Source organism: Cyberlindnera jadinii, assembly GCF_001661405.1.
Source record: "Cyberlindnera jadinii NRRL Y-1542 unplaced genomic scaffold CYBJAscaffold_4, whole genome shotgun sequence".
NCBI lineage: Eukaryota > Fungi > Ascomycota > Saccharomycetes > Phaffomycetales > Wickerhamomycetaceae > Williopsis > Williopsis jadinii.
In genome coordinates, this window is record NW_017963655.1 from 795,812 (window position 1) to 813,021 (window position 17,210).

At 43.9% G+C, this 17,210-nt stretch overlaps 6 protein-coding genes across 6 annotated transcripts; 3 read left to right on the forward strand and 3 right to left on the reverse strand.

The window, feature by feature from the left end:
• Window positions 1-860: 860 nt before the first annotated feature.
• Window positions 861-3,504, forward strand: CSC1 (Csc1p; the record flags this gene model as incomplete). The annotated part of the gene is made up of 1 exon (XM_020214785.1): window positions 861-3,504. The coding sequence occupies exon 1, from the start codon at window positions 907-909 to the stop codon at window positions 3,502-3,504; it is 2,598 nt and encodes an 865-aa protein (XP_020071511.1). The 5' UTR covers window positions 861-906.
• Window positions 3,505-4,019: 515 nt separating this feature from the next.
• Window positions 4,020-5,453, reverse strand: MSS116 (ATP-dependent RNA helicase; the record flags this gene model as incomplete). Its single annotated transcript, XM_020212052.1, has 1 exon — window positions 4,020-5,453. A coding segment is annotated over one exon (1,434 nt), but the record flags the coding sequence as incomplete, so codon positions are not given.
• A 524-nt stretch (window positions 5,454-5,977) lies between these two features.
• On the forward strand, window positions 5,978-7,048 carry CBS2 (Cbs2p; the record flags this gene model as incomplete). Its single annotated transcript, XM_020216336.1, has 1 exon — window positions 5,978-7,048. The coding sequence occupies one exon, from the start codon at window positions 5,978-5,980 to the stop codon at window positions 7,046-7,048; it is 1,071 nt and encodes a 356-aa protein (XP_020071513.1).
• Window positions 7,049-7,168: 120 nt separating this feature from the next.
• On the reverse strand, window positions 7,169-8,176 carry RKM2 (protein-lysine N-methyltransferase; the record flags this gene model as incomplete). The annotated part of the gene is made up of 1 exon (XM_020212077.1): window positions 7,169-8,176. A coding segment is annotated over one exon (1,008 nt), but the record flags the coding sequence as incomplete, so codon positions are not given.
• Window positions 8,177-8,480: 304 nt separating this feature from the next.
• LIP2 (lipoyl(octanoyl) transferase LIP2) lies at window positions 8,481-9,380 on the forward strand (the record flags this gene model as incomplete). Its single annotated transcript, XM_020216337.1, has 1 exon — window positions 8,481-9,380. The coding sequence occupies one exon, from the start codon at window positions 8,481-8,483 to the stop codon at window positions 9,378-9,380; it is 900 nt and encodes a 299-aa protein (XP_020071515.1).
• A 32-nt stretch (window positions 9,381-9,412) lies between these two features.
• Window positions 9,413-10,915, reverse strand: CYBJADRAFT_161892 (uncharacterized protein; the record flags this gene model as incomplete). Its single annotated transcript, XM_020213645.1, has 1 exon — window positions 9,413-10,915. The coding sequence occupies one exon, from the start codon at window positions 10,913-10,915 to the stop codon at window positions 9,413-9,415; it is 1,503 nt and encodes a 500-aa protein (XP_020071516.1).
• Window positions 10,916-17,210: the final 6,295 nt, after the last annotated feature.

The window sequence follows — 17,210 nt, forward strand, 5'->3', positions numbered from 1 at the left end:
TATGGTTTCAATGTCATCTAAGAAGGCACAATGAATCCCCCATGTGTTGTTTCAGTTGACCTTGCCCCATACAATGTCTCTCACACTGACGATGGCTCTGAGCTGGAAACTTTTGGGTGTTGTGTGTTGGGATGATTGAGCTCAGGCAGATGGGTTGAAGTGTGCGATATGGCAACCTGGATGACTGGTACATGCAAGGTGTTGATTCAACATTAAAAAAGCTTGGACAGAGGCTTGTTTGATCTGGATTGATACTTTGCCATGTACAGTATTGTTTGCTATATCGACAATTCAATTACTAGAAGTCCACGCAGAAGATTCCCATCAGGCCATTTTATATATTGTTAGAAGTTTTTAGAGTGTATAGTTCGAGCCGTCTGGAGGGATTACATACAGATGCAGTTGTATGGTATCCACCAGATTGGTTTACTATGTTGTAGTTCAGGCCACTAGTTACTGGTTGCTGGTCAGTGGTTGCTGGTCAGTGGTTGCTAGTCAGTGGTTGCTAGTCAGTGGTTGCTAGTCAGTGGTTGCTAGTCAGTGGTTGTTAGTCACTGGCTACTGACCACTGGCTACTGACCACTGGCTACTGACCACTGGCTACTGACCACTGGCTACTGACCACTGGCTACTGACCACTGGCTACCGATCTCTAGCCACCGACCAGTGACCAGTAACCAGTGACCAGTGACCAGCGACCAGCGGTAGTGGCTGGTGGTGGCAGAAGCACAAAGTGCACAGCGGTTAGGTGCCCTGTTTTGAATACCCGGATGTCCCACCTACCCCCTCGAAACTTGGATGAAAACCCATCATCACAACATATCATCTACAGCTACATGTGCTCAGTCTACGTTTCCACCATCCGACTCCAACTGCAACGGTCTCACAGGCTCTTCCATAGAAGAGATGAATGTATTCAACGAATCAGACGGCGGTGTTGATCTCCGGCGTCCCACTGCGCGTGTGGCCAAAGTCCAGCTGGCCGTGGCTTCCCTGCTAGGAGTTTTCGCTTTCCTGTGTTTCTGCGTGCTGAGGAACACATGGTCGAAGCTGTATGCGTCGAGATTTGCCAGGAGGAAAGGGCTGCCAGAGCTCCCGACAAAGGCTCTGTTCGCGTGGGTGCCCGTTGTGTGGAAGATTGATCAGAGCGATGTTCTCGAGTATGCCGGCTTGGACGCGTTTGTGTTCTTGAACGTGTTCAGGTTCGCCATAAAGCTGCTGACCATCATGGGTGTGCTGGCCACACTGGTGATCTCCCCTGTGAGGTACCACTTCACGGGCCGTTATGACGAAGGTGACGATAAGGCGTTGAACTTTGTATCAGGGTGGATGAAGAAATCGTCCAAGGACAAGCCATATCTATGGGTGTACGTTGGGTTCACGTACGTCTTCACCTATTTGACGTTGACTTTGCTGATCAGACAGACGAAGTACGTTGTCAAGGTGAGACAGGAGTATCTTGGGAAGCAGAACTCGATCACTGATCGAACGATACGGCTTTCAGGCATACCACCTGAGCTCCGGGACGAGAAGAAGCTCAAGAGACATATTGAGGATTTGAACATTGGGAAAGTGTCCTCCATCACGATATGTCGGGAGTGGAAGCCCCTGAATAAGCTGTTCAAGCAACGTAAGGCCGTTCTCTACGCACTGGAGGAGAAATGGGCAGAGTATCTTGGCCCGTTCTCCTTCAGCAACACGAAGCAGAATATACCTGTGAGGAGGGTGCGTGAGTCCTTTAGACTACAGAGAAGTGGACAGTTCCGTGATGATGAGGATCACAGTGATGAGGATCACACTGATGGCGAGGACGAGCATGTCCACACGGACGAAGAGGCGGAAGCGGACGTTACGCACGACACCTCGACAGAGTCGCTCATCGATGACGATTACAGATCAATCCAGGAATACTCCAACAGGACAGCTTCTGGTCAAGTGCACATATCAGAGCAGCCTTATAACCATGTTAGACCAACGTTGAAGACTGGGTTCTTGGGACTATTCGGCAAAACAGAGGATGCGATAGACTACTACACGAACCAACTGGAAGTTCTCGATGAGGAGATCTTGAGGGCAAGACAAAGACACTACCCAGCAACGCCAACGGCCTTCATCACGATGGACACTGCTGCTTCTGCACAGATGGCTGCACAGGCAGTGCTTGATCCAAAAGTCCATCATCTGATCACAAGGCTGGCACCTGCACCTCACGACATCATCTGGGATAACATTGTCCTATCACGTAAAGAGAGATTATTCAAATTGTACTCAATCACAGTCATCATTGGCATCATCAGCGTTACATTGATTGTTCCTGTTGGTTATCTGGCAACGTTGCTTAACCCGAAGACCATAAGGGAGTTCTGGCCATGGCTGGCAGACTTCCTGGAGCAGAATGAATGGGCAAGAAACACAGTTTCTGGTTTGCTTCCAACATATTTGTTCACCTTGCTCAACTTTGCTATTCCCTTCTTGTACGTTTGGCTCTCCTCTAAACAGGGGTTCATTTCGCATGGCGATGAAGAACTGTCTGCAGTTTCTAAGAACTTCTTCTATATCTTTGTCAATTTGTTTCTTGTTTTCACCACTGCCGGTACAGCATCTAATTACTGGGGGTTCTTAAGTGACACTACACAGATTGCATATCAGTTGGCTCGGTCGCTTAACGAGCTCTCGCTCTTTTACGTTGATTTGATAGTGTTCCAAGGCTTGGGCATGTTCCCCTTCAAATTGTTACTGATTGGTTCTTTATTGAGGTTTCCCTTCATTAGAACTGGCTGTAAGACTCCAAGGGACTATAGAAATCTTTACAAACCACCAATCTTCAATTTTGGATTACATCTACCGCAGCCCATCCTGATATTGATCATCACGATCATTTACTCCGTGTTCTCTGCAAAGATTGTCATCTCAGGGTTGTTGTACTTCATCATTGGGTATAACGTCTACAAGTACCAACTGATGTACTCGGTTGTCCATCCACCTCATTCCACTGGTCAGGTATGGCCCATCTTCTTTAGACGTATCATTGTTGGGTTGTTACTATTCCAATTGACCATGACCGGTACGCTGGCCACTTATCACGACGGTTATATTTTGGCGATGACGTTGATTCCATTACCACTGGCAACCATTGGTGTTTTACTCAATTTCCAGAAGCATTACCTACCGTTATCCTTCTTTATTGCTCTTCGTGCGTTTTACAACGCCAGAGAGGAGGAACGCTGTATTGCCAACGCTGAAGAGACCATTGGTGATGGAGCATTCACACCGGTACACGAGAGACACAGCTCAACTGAATCCACGGATGTCTTGACAACCCCAGTGCAACGCATTCGTTCCCGTACTGTTGATGAGACCAGAGAACAAAACTTGACGTATGCATACCCATATTTGATCCAACCTTTAGATGGCCCGTGGATTGCACTGGAAGGTGATGATGTTGTCGTTGCCAACAGCGAAGGAACAGTACGGAAGAAGATCACGCTTATGGAATGGGAATGATTGAACTGCACCACCTCATCTTGCAATACGAACGACTCTTTAACGATTTACAACACCTGCTCAGGTGATTGTAGTATGTATAAGTGGTTTAATGGTACATTATTTACATGGCTAGCTATCATCACGGTGAACTCGTTAAATAATCAGGAGAGGGTTGGAGGGAGCAATCAGTCAAATTTGAGCTTGCCTCTTCTGTCGGATCTGAACCCATCTCCTCTGTCTTGGCTTGTGTGATCTCTGTTTCCACCTCTGTAGTCTCTGTTTCCTCCCCTGTGATCTCTGTTTCCACCTCTGTAGTCTCTGTTGTTACCTCCGTGATCTCTGTTTCCACCTCTGTAGTCTCTGTTGTTACCTCTATAGTCTCTGTTTCCACCTCGATCATTGCCCCTGTAGCCTCTTCTATCACCATAACCTCTATCAGAGGATTCTCTTCTCTTTGGCTTCTCATCCTGGAAGTCGTTGGCACTCGAGCCCAGGTCAAAGAACTTATTGGAGTCTCTTCTGTTCAAATGAAGAACTCTCTGAGCAAAACTAGCAGTGACATGTGGCTTCTTGTCAGCATCCTGGAAGAACTTCCCATAAGCAGTGGTATAATCCTCCAAAATATCATACATGTTGAGTCGATAGACGTTTGAGATACCCTTGGAGAAGCCAGCGAGGGACTCAATGACGAGATCCAGGGAATACTTGTGTCTTGCAGCCTTGGAAACGTTGGCAATCTCACTCTCCAGCTCTTCGTCCTTTTCATACTCGAACTTGGAGACAATGTTGATGTTTCTCTTCTTCAACACCCTCAAGAACTTGGACTCGGCATCAGACAAGATCATCACCGCAGAGCCATCCTTACCACCTCTTGCGGTTCTTCCGACCCTGTGGACGTAGTTAGTCTCGTCCATTGGTAGTCCAATCTGTACAACATTCGTGACGTTTGGGAAGTCCATACCACGAGCACCAACGTCGGAACAGACAAGAACACCATTGAAGCCTTTACGGAATTCCCTAACTGCTCTATCTCTTGATGCCTGCGCCAATTGACCATGGAGCTGGTTCACTGGGCTCCGGATCTTTTGGAATTTGAATCTGGTGTACAGCAGCTCGTAGAAGTAGCTCACAGCTTTCACCGTTGGCAGGAACACAATGCCCTTGAACTTTCTGTTGGCTTTGGCTTCACTCTCGATGAATGTGATGGCAGAGGTGTACGATTCAAAGATGTCATTTGTCAATATCAACGACTGGTTGATCTTTTCATGGGTATCAGCTGCATTGGGATCCACAGTGTCGATGTAGTGGAACTCAGGTCTCAGAATACGCTTTGAGAACTCCTGGACATCCTTGTCCCACGTGGCAGAGTATAGCATAGTCTTGAACTGATGCTTGTCATCAACCAGGTTGTCCTTCAGAGTATCAGAGATCTCAACAAGGTCCTCCTTGAAACCCTCACCTAACAGTCGATCAGCTTCATCCAGCACCAATGCCTTGATATGGCCAAATGCACCCAACACTTCAGGTTCTTTCAGAAGATCTAACAATCTTCCAGGTGTTGAAACCACGATAGAAGGATGGGGGTCTCTTGAGGTGAACGCACGCACTTGTTTCCATCTACTTTCACCACCAACCACTGTTTGCACGCTCAACAGGTTCTTCGTGTGCCGGACCATCTCCTTATAACGGACAATCTTGTTCAGCTCATCTCTGATCTGGAAGGCCAAGTCCCTAGTTGGTGCAACGACGATGCCCACGACCCTTTGGTCTCTTGAGTTACCGATTCTCAATGCCTTTTCAATCAAGGGTATACCGAATGCCAGTGTCTTCCCGGTTCCGGTCTTTGCCTTCGTTATGAAATCGGCATCTTTTGTCAAGACTGGGTGTATTGACTTCTCTTGAACTGGAGTGAGCTTGTGGAAGCCCAGGTGGGACAGAGCACTGTGGACGGGCTTTTGGATGATTCCTGTACTGTGTAGGTGATGGATAGAGCCATGATCAGCTGTTGCTGGCGTCTTAGTCTCAGTATTGGCTTCAGTCTTAGTCGCAGTCGTAGCCTTAGTCTTATCATCAGTCGTAGTCGCAGTCGTAGTCGTAGTCGTAGCCTCAGTCTTAGCCTCAGTCTTAGCCTCAGTCTTAGCCTCAGTCTTAGCCTCAGTCTTAGCCTCAGTCTTAGCCTCAGTCTTAGCCTCAGTCTTAGTCTCACCAGCAGCAGACGACAAGTATCTTTGGGACAACTTCACAGTTACCGACGATACAGACAAACGGCCCGAAAACACGGCACTTCTCACGTTCTTTAACATGATTCACAAGGGTTATCACTGTATTTGGAAGCGTGAAAGAGTGGTGATGCGTGAATTGGTGATGGCGATGAGGTATTAATCACAGCGTTTTTTAATACTCTTCTCGAAAAATTTTCACTTTACACTGTGGTCCACACCTATTATCACCGTACGACAGAGAGAGGGATTAGTACTGAGCGAGAAACAGTATGAAGCCTGTGTACTTCATCTCGAGGCCCAAGCACTCGCTATTACAGCTCGTCCTCATGGAATTGGCCCAGCTGCCGGAACAGCCTCAGATCCCAAGGATGGTGTACCTGATGAAGTCAGAATTGGCTCTGAGACACTTTCTCAATAGAGACTCTACGGTTAAATTGACCAGATACGATGACAGGAAGGTTGCCTACGAGGTGGAGAGACAATTGATGAGTGCGTGTACGCCACCTGAGTACGAGACAGGTGAATTGGCCCATATGGACTCACTGGTGTGCGAGTTCTCGAAGCTGCGGAGCTGCACACAGCTACACAACTATAAGAAGAATCTGGATAAGACCAGTTCTTTGCTGATACTGAACAATGATAAGTCGTATGTGGACTCACTAAGGACCCTGGTGTGGAAGGATGAGGTCAGCAGGCCGGAGTTGTACCAATGTATGGGCAGCTTCAACACCTGGTCCATGGGGGTGTATCACAGTGGTGTTATGGGTGCTGGACAGCTGAAGATTGCCAGAATTCCTAGAAGCCGAGAGGAATACGACTATGACTTGAGCGCAGGCTTTGAACAGGTTCCATTGCTAAGTGCTATAAACGATACGAAGAACTTGAACCCAATTTATATGAAGTACACCGATTTCCTTGTGGAGCAGTTTGAAAGTATGATCGTCAAGACCACAGTGGGCTCTGTAAGTTCCTTATATGGCTGCTCCAATGGTGATCTCCTGAAGTTGAAGAACGTGGAGTCCATAATGTCGTTGATCATCCACGATTGTCTTCGAGTCATTTCCACATTAGAGCCTACTCTAGACATGGCAATGCTACACAAGGATCGACTCATTGACGTTTGCATCAAGACAATTAAGCAGACGGAGAGAACAAGCACGATATTACAGAGACAAATTCAGAAGTGGAATGCAGCGGAGATTTATAATACAACTGGGTACTTCTCGTACATGTCGAGGAAGAATGGAGTTTATTGTCCACAGATCAGCCTTGTATCGAGAATACTCGAGGATAAGATCTCATTGGCCCACTTAAAGAACGGAGAAGTATCATTGGATTAATTGGAGCATTTGATGCTCAACTATACGGAGTTGCTGTGTATATAGGCTTTTAACGGTTTCATCTTTGCATCGGGTTATGCTATCATCGAGTTCCTGCTCCAGTGCTTCAAACAGGGCCAGTAGAATCTTACTGGAACGTCTCTTATAGTACGAGCCATCGCTGATACCATTCAGCAAGGCATTCAACCTTCTATTCTGTTCCATCTTGTTATCGTCCTCAATGATCACCGCAAGGGCAACTTCGATTCTGAAACTTATGTCTTCAAAGGTCATTGTATAGTCTCCGTAGTAGCCCTTTGACTTGAGGAAGTCAACTTGGATGTTATCCAACATTGGTGTAATCTTAGAGGTGATGTCGACATCGTTCCATGGATTTATATCGAGCATGAACCCGTACTCGCACAGCAGGAATTCGTTAGAATGTGGTCCATATGACAAGTACAGCTCCTCATTTTCACTGTACGTTGTTGAAGTTAATACATGGAATCCAGTGTGGTCAATCTTCAAGATGCATTGCTCCCTTGGACTATGATTGATAAGATCAACGTACGGTGCCAATGTGAAGTTATCATCTTTATCATGGCCTTCTGGAATTTCCATGTATAGACAACGAGAATTGACACAGAACCATGTCCATAGGTACACCTCCCTATCTATCTCAAGCCCATGTACAAAGGATTGTACAGTGGTATAATCTCTGTTGAACCTGTCAAACATCTTATCACAGTGAATGGACGTCGAACGAGGTAATGACTTCACACGGGCATCATCGTGTAATTTCCAAACCAATGGGGATTGTTGGAAGTCCGTCATTGGAGGCAATGAGTCAATGAACGGGAACCACCATGATTTAGAGCCTCTTTGGTTCTCCAAGTAGATGAACATCGTGACAATTTGGAAAGAAGATAGAGATTGCAATTGCGCGATATCCATCCTTGCGTAGAGCGTCGTAATGGAATCACCCTCACCACGAGAGTGTGCTAGCTTGGCTTTGTTGACGACGTGGCCATCAGATCGCCAGCTCGTTATATGGGCCATCACGGTGGAAAAGTTCATCAGGCACTGGTGCGAGATCTTTATCAGTTGTTTCCCTTTGTCTATGGAGCCATTGGCAAAGAGACCTCTACCACCGTACGAAGTAGCATCTGCTCTGATAGATCCAGAGATACTGTTACCACCATTGGACTCGAGCCAGCTGATAAGAGCTTGTAGTTTATCAGGCATCGACGCAGCTTTACTGATCGTATTAGAGGACGAACGGTGTGGTTCCACTTACAAAATGCGTATTGATTTAATACCTCATCGCTCGTCCTCCACCATGAATTTTTTTTCACCTCCACCGGAAGTTTCCCATTTATGTCTCAGGAGCCTCGAAACATATTGAACGGGAATTGAGCTCCTCCATCCGAGGAAAAGCCATAGAGAGGGAGAGATGACAACGACGAACTGCTTGAGAAGGGCATTCAGCACCACGGGAAGAAGGTTCACGTCAGATGGTTCGAAATGCTTGAAATTTACACCGAACAAGCCGTCTGCGACGACTCTACGTCATCTCAACTTCACCAAACCACTTTCCTATACCAAGGGCCAATTGATCCAAGAACAGTTCAAAGAGGCCAACGTTGAGTTTAAGAAGATGATGCGCAAGATTGGAGCCAAGAAGCGTGAGATGGACTCGAAAAATCTAGTCATGAATGACTACGAAGCTGAGCTGTTGACGAATATCGTGTCTATGAAGCCGAGTCCTACTCTTTTATCTTTCCAGTTCGAGCCTGTGTTGACAGGTGGACGCCGTGAAAAGAACAGACTGACTTCTGATGATATATCCAAGCTTGAGAGCATGGGATATGACTTTGTTCAGACAAACAGGGGCGGTGAGATCACATTCCACAACAATGGTCAATTGGTTGTGTATCCGATATTTGATCTCCAAGACTTTGACCATTTGACCATTAGATGCTTTGTATCGAAACTTGAGGATGCCATTATTGAAACCTTGAAGAAGTTTGGAGTCCACGGTAAAAAGACTTCGAACACCGGTGTCTGGGTTGATGATGCGACCAAGATCTCAAGCATTGGACTGAGTGTGAGCAGAAGCGTGACGTCCCATGGAGTCTCAATAAACGTCTGTAATGAGATACCACAATTGGAACAAACCACTGGGTTTGTATTCTGTGGGTTGCCAGGGAAGACTCAAACCTCCATGTCTTTACAATTGGGCGAAGATGTCAAGGTTGATGACGTTTCAAAGGAGTTCGCCAGACAATTGGCCAAACAGTTGAACATACAGACCATTGAATCTATAGACCTGGAAGATTTAGAAGTTGACTAAAGCGTCATATATACACCTTCACATGTATTCAGTTAAAGGAACTTCAAAACAATAGATGTTAATATCACAAGAGAGCCAACTGTAATTCCAAGGTGTACCATATCACCAAGGACTCTTCTTTGCCAAACCTGTTGTGAAGAAGTCAGTTTCAACTCCTCTTGGAGCAATTTGTTCTTGGAGTCTTTCTCCTTTAAACTCAATTCGAGTTGGTTCAATTTAGTTGTTTGTTCATCAATCTGTAACCCCATAGATTGTTTAACATCGTCTAACTCCTTATTCTTGGAATCCAATAGCCCTTGCAATTGTTCGATTCTATCCAAATACACATCGACTTCTCGCTTCTTAATGGAATTTAGATCATGGATGCGCATGTCCTTCTCCTGAACCAAAGATTTGAGCTCTTCAAGTTTATCTGATTGCAAACCCACCGTTTTGCCCAGCTCAACATTATCACGTTGATACGTCTCCAATTTATCCTTCAGTTTATGAACCTTCTTCTCCAGAGTGCCCAAGTTAATACTATCTTCTTTGGATTTGTGCAAATGACGTTCATAATCTGCCAAAAACCCTTGAATACTGGCCAACTTCAAGTTGTTCATCTTTTCTTTGTGCAATTGGGCAATCAACAGCCTTATCGAGTGGATCAAGTTCGAGCTCGTGCCTATATTGTTGTTGACAAAGATCCCCGATAGGAAGTCATGATTGGCACCAAGGGCAACTTCCTCGAGATCACGAGTCACGTCTCCAAACACCGCAGCATCAAAGGAGTCCATCTTATCAACGATGGACTTATGAGGTACACTGGGATCTTCGCCTCCTGAGATCTCCTTCAGTACTCTGTCCAAGTCAGTAGTGGATTCCAAGGGCACTGTGAGTATCGTTTCCACTTTACAACTGATCTTCCTGTGGAGTTGATTCTTGTTGTTGGTCTCGTTATCGATGTCGATTCCCAAATCAACACTGTCCGCCTTGTGCAATTCAACCTCATCCACAATCTTCTGGCCGTTGATGAAGGTCCCGTTAGCACTTCGACAATCCTTCAGATACACCTTGCCGTCCTTCCAGTACAACTCAGCATGCTCTCTCGAAATGACACGGGAATCGAAGTAGCCGTTATACATACTGGGAGACTTTTGAGCATTGTTCGGTCTTCCCAACTTCAATACTTGCGGATACTGTGGAATCGTCAACGTCTTCTTATCAAACGTCTCGTTCAACGATACAAACACAAGGATATGTGCAAAATGATCTCTCTTTGGAAGATCAACAGTCTGCGTTGACGTCGACACCAACGGGTTCCCCTTCCCAAACACCTTCGACGACGACCGAGCTCTCCTCGTCGGCGTACTTCCACAGCCTGTACTGGCAGCATGGCTGGATCCGGCGTTCATTCTCGGCTCCAACCGTATTGGTAATGACATCGACATCGATGCTGTGCTCCCACCACCACCACTCCTTGGACTCTGGGCCGACGACGAATGCGACGATTGGAACGCAAGGTCTCCTCTGTTGTGAGCTGCTGATTGTACATCCATAGCTCCAGCTCGATGATGGGTTTACTTGGACTGCTCCAGCTTCTCAAGGTTGCTTTTGTTGATGAGGAGTTTGTTTTGATTTGGCAAGCTGAGACACAAACGCTTTTGGTTCTTTATTTGCGGTGTCCGGGTGTTATAATGTTATATTAAATTATATAATTATCATCTTAGAGATTATTAAAACGATACTAACAAACCTGGCACTGCGGTCTCCAAGCTCCTCCTAATTTGTATCCAACAGTCAAACTCAGAGGTCCATGAAGTATGAGACTTTAGCCTCCAATAGCTCCTAAGATATAACCATTTCAATATTGGCAAGATTCGTCAAAAAAACACCCATAAATTTGCCTATATTGCAACAACAAATCAACATTTGCAAAATCCAGCGATCCGAACGATAGAACTGATCTATATCATCCATTATGCAGACACCTGACTTGATTGGATTGGTGGTTCTTGCCGGAGAATTTGCCCGTTTTTGTTTTTAATTCTCACTGAGACGTTTCATTGCCATGACCATCAATACGTGACAGGGTCAAACTTTTACCTGTGAAAGCTGGCCTTCACAAGTATCCACCTGCTTTGCTCATGGTCAAGCACACGTTGCAGTTTCCAGATTGGCCAATATGATTAAAGCCCACATGCTTTTACCGAAAAATCTATACCCTGCCTGAGATGCTCACACTCTCGTCAATAAAGTGTTTGGAAAAGTGGCTAGACACATAAAGGACGAGGTGAATCTTTTCCATGTTAACGGGACCTGTATTAGTATCATTGGAATATTCACACCATACATTCTCACAATCATATACGAGATCCATGCCTAAAGAATATCTTGACTTTGTAGCGTGAGATTTCGTTAGTTGCAATCAATATTGTATCGACAAGAGACGGAGTATAAGGTCAAAACCCCCATGGGCCACGCAGCACAAGTCAATCGCATTCACCGTGCCAAAGCGTTAAAGACCAACTTGTATGATGCCTATATTCTGTAAACTTGAACTTTTCATTTTAGCACTTTGAAGGACCGATTCCAGGTTTGAATTGCCTGTTTTCTGGGCCCAAGAGAAGGCTTCATTGTTTCTGAATACACAGAAGGCATGAGCTCAACCATCATCCCTGAAACGTTATCGTCACCTCTTCAAAGTGGCCATAGTGATTCCATCACCGAAAGCCTCTTGCTGTACCGTCAGGTCCCTCAAAAGTTTCTTTTCTGTCTCAAGCTGCAATGTTAAACACATTTGCAGCAAGCCAACTTTTATTATGTTGCCAAGGAGTGTATCAAACTAGAAGCCACCCCTTGAAGAGAAACTCTCAATTCTTCCCTATCAGCTGTGTAAAGTTCCTTTTATCCAGCCTCGCATTTTTAAAAGAAAGTGCAATGGGTTACTGGTAATTGGTCATCATAACTTCTGCTTCAGCCAGCTCATCGAGACTTCGAATTAATGCCAGACACACTAGTAGATATAAGTGAATGCTGGGGAATGGTGAAAATACTGACACAAATTATGCTACAGTAATACTCGGGTGTTATCACATAGCTGCTATCTAATATCCCACTGTTCCGTTATCTTCCAGGTGGCTGAGTCATGGAACAGACGTAGTTAGTATCTAAACAATTGCTCTATTCACTGATAACTTGTATAGGTAGACATTTTTAGCTTTCTTGGTGATGTATAATTTATGTTTTAGAAAGAATGTTATAATCCCGGGCCTTTCTTTGTATGAAGAATCACGGGTTATGGATGTATAGTGTTGAATCAAGAAATTATAGTACATATAGAAGAGACCAGTATTGTATACTTCTAAATGACTTGTATTCTACTCTGCTTGTTTCAAACTTCATTTGCAGGTCACTTGTTCTGGAATGGTTCCGAACTCTGAATTGTTATGAGCGGCTCATCTCTCCAACTCAGCAGTCCATTCCCTTCGAGTCAACTTCCAAACCCCTTCCATCATGACTTTGCCCAATGTTGGTCATTTTTTCCATAGAAAATCGATAATGTCTCATGAATCAGGACCTTTCTCTAAATTCTAAAATCACTGGACTCTTTATTATGCATGTCTTCATCAGGCACCACCGTTATGCTATGGAATACCTACTGGTACCTTCGGAAACCATTTTCATTCTAACTCCTTCAAGATGCTCTTTTAGACTTCAGTGAGAGGTGCAGTACCAACTGAATATCTTCAACTTTCAATGTAAAACGTTTGCTGGGTACTAGAAATGGCACTGGGAGAAACGTGTTGTAAGTGTTGCGAGAAGGTGCTTCCAGGTGAAAGCGGTCCAATCATAACCCTTGAAATAGATAGGAGAATTAGAGATGGAAATACAATTGTTACTGCTGGAATTTGTAACCATCAAAAACAATGATCTCGAGGCTAAGGGGATTCCAACACGGTTACATATGAAGTTCTACACCAACGCCAGCCTACTCAAGATTACTCCAGTGCCACCTGATGCTGCAATTCAGATACATCAATCAAATTGTATGGTGGTTGTTGCAAACTAAGAAGGTGAAAGACTAACGGTTGCTCAGATACTTAGGTGTGATTTAGGAGGGACAAAAACTCAACCACTGGAGCGCTAAACGTTCTTACATTTGTTGGTGGGTTTATTCAAGATCCTAATGTTCATTGAGCTATTGAAAACGTTATAAATGGCTACCATGAAGAAGATGATCGGAGAGGGAGGGGGCAGGGTATGATGTTTATTTTGAAGAAAATAATCGTAACAATAGCAGCAAGAATGAACAATACCTTCCTGGGAGATTAAAGGCTCAAAGGTAAAACTTCTGTATTCTTAGACTTGGAAAGGACCCACCGTCAGTTTGTTGTAGTAATCATAAGATAACAACAATGATCAACTATCTGTGGTGAGTGCATTCCAATTCGATGGCAAGAAATGCATCTTAGCACCCAATACCAACGTTGTTGAGTAAAACTTTTCACATACATCTCTCTCAATAAAAAACCAGGTCCACTTGCTATTCGTAAAAGAAAACTACACACAGTTTCGTTCACATAGATTTTGGTTATGCATCTCTTCTGATTTTATTAAGAAGATGTGCTATGGCCAAAAGAGCTGTTAAATCTGGATCATGCATACTATATTTTACCCTGGATACGAACAGGTATATCAAACCAAAAGAGGAAGTAACAAGTAGCGAAAGCTCGCATTACTGGTTGACTAATCTATGTGGGCTTGTAATCGAAATATTTTCAACGGAAGCCATACTCATGCACTTTTGAGACATGTGCAAAACTCTGTATCGAATACCACCCGCCAAAATCCAGCACAGATACCCACTTTTAGATGAACCAGATAGTCTTTTGCTCCAGCGATCTCAAGGATGAGGTGTTGATTATTATCTTTAATTTAATTGATTTAGAGAACTCCCTAATTACATCTTCTGGCTGATCTTAAAAAGTTATTTCAAGACTCTGGTTTATAACATCCCCACATAAGGATGTATAATACTTACTGCGGTTGTATGAATTGAAACAGCAAATCACACAGAATGAGTGCAGTACAGATTTACATCATCCTTATGCAATTTGCAACACATTCTACATTGCCTGAGCGGGGCTTGTGAAGTATGGGTGAACCTTTAAACACTGTAGCTGAAGTCAACATCGCTACCTTACCCCGTTAGGGTTGCCCTTAACTCATTCAAATCATCACATCTCTTTCGGAAAATTAATAGTGTTCCGTGTGTAAGTACTATCGATAATTTAAATTTAGAAAGCTTGGGAGTCACTGGACCTTAATCAGATAGTGGTTATTCAGAGCTCCTTTCCATCCACTTCTCAACTAAATGTAACGGCTGAGGCGGGTACTTTCATGAGAACATATAGGGAATAGATATGCTTCGGCTCTCATATATATATGCGGGACCTAAGTTTTCTAATGATGGGATGATAGTTTTATTACCGGAAGCAGGACTTGATCTCAAACTGCTGCGAGTTATGGAGTTTTAGAGAGTTGAGTAGTTTTTGAATTTACACACTTTTGAGAGGTATAAACACTCAGGTATGCATTAGGATTCGCCTCACAAGCAATAATTGAGACATGGTTATTCCTTCAGGTCTCGCTCCCAACTGCTTCAAGAAATGTAACAGTATGTCATGGCTCGATTTCGTCCTATAGCTGAGCACATAGAGCACATAGATCAGATAGAGCACATAGATCAGATAGAGCACATAGAGCACATAGAGCACACAGAGCACTTATTTCAGAGTCGCAATCCATGATGTGTTCCCGCCAGCCAATGGAGGAGACCAAATGATATACCAGAGGTACGGGCCCCATTAGGAAACACGTGGAAGCGCTGCTACTTTACGTCAACCGGAGCCACACAACCTTCCAGCGCTCAAATATTCCTTATTGCTTCCTTATTTGTGAATTGAACGGTTGAAGCTGGCTGAAAAGAAAGCATCATAACCATTGGAAGAAACCATATGCACATATCATGCGGCCTCAAAGGGGTTAAAGAAATGCAACGGGAAAGTTTATGTTAAGTAAATAGCAATAATTACCAACCTGTTGCAACAGGGCAGCAACAGGAAAAGGAGTTTAGGTTGAGACACCCAGAAAAAAGCCGACTTGGGCTTTTGAATGCTCTGTTGACCTTTTTTGAAACAAATCTTTACTCTTGAGAATTTCATGGTTATAATTTTGAAATGGTCATCGAGACAGCGTCTGAATGCCAAGAAGTCTACAAACGTTACGAACGTTACGGGAAAACCTGACAGATGACTCTAATGTTAGTGTAAATTTATATAGCTGAACGATGTAAAAAACGGAACTTGCCAATGTCAGAAAGGAAGTTTTATATTTCTCCCTTTTTGGTGAGGTGAAAGGTGCATGCCCAGAATCAGTATCAATTGCGCGCTAAGGTGCGTAATTGAATTGTGCAAATCCCTCTTTACTGTGATGTTTCGAGGTACATGATGTAACTTCTGCTAAAATGTATACGTGCATGGTCGTCGTCTCCACACCGCAGTTTTAAAGGAGTGAAACCCCATTCCCTTGTTTTGTGCTTGTAGTTCTTCGAGAGAAAGAAGACCAGCTTCATTTGCTGTACCATCTTGATCCGTCTGCCGCACACCTTGGTTTGACCTATAAATCTGAATGAGAAGGAACCACAGTATAGTCTATAACCATACTTGTTCAATTTACATCGCGTTATATCGTATTAGCAATTTGCCACTACCTTTTTAAACCTCAAGCTCGTGAAGGGACCTTATGCGCAGTGTACTGCACAGTTTCTAACATAAATATACATAAAACGATGCATGTCTTAGACTGCGACCTTTTACAATATAACAACAGAACAAGTCATACATAATGCTGGAGAAGTCATTGGATGAAAAAGAACTTGAAGTTATTTATGGACTAAAGATGTTTCGAGCGCACAAGCTACACTTGAGAATCCTTTTGCAGTGGCGGTAGTCCGTGCTGGTCGCTAGTGCCTTCGAGTTCTTTCATGGATGAAAGCTACTTTGTTTTATGACCTGCCGCTTTGCCGAGATCGTGGGAGATTTCGTGCTCCCTGTTTAGGGCGTTACTGTTGTCGAAAGAACTTGTTTATTGCTCGAATCAATAGATTACTCACAAAGGAATTCTTGATAGGGGCCTACACGATGTATGAAAAAAGCAGAAATTCATAGGAAAACCAAAATCATCCGTATTAGATTAACCAACAACCTTTTCTTGAGTCCAACTTTTCAAGTATCTATTGCAGACTGAATATGTTTAGAATTGACTGCACGTAGCACACCAAACCTCTATCTAGTGTGCTATATATCGTAATAATGATCATCGCATTACCTGTTTTCGAGGCGTCATATACATTGCAGAATATCCATATTTTCATGAAATCAGAAGCTGATCTATGTTCATTAAACTCTAGATTTGATCACCGTTATCTTACAGTATAAATCCCAAATCGTTGAAAACATACGACTCCTTGTCTTAGAAAGTACGCAGCAATATCTAAATTCAGAAATCGTGCGTATCAAAACAGTCAGCCAATGCTGCATATGCCGATGCCAGCCTTGTATGTAGACTAAAGCTTGCAGGAATAATTCGGATTCGCAGGTTTTACACACATAAACTCTGATGAGTTATGCATCAGACTCAGAAACAAACTTGGTATCATATGCTAACAAGTACACCATCTCTAGGAGACGGGAATTCAAAATACAAGCAAATAGAGAAAGTAACATACGGCTGGATTTCTCCTTTTTAATGGATGAGTGCAGGATTGAAGTTTGAAATGCCTGGAACAAT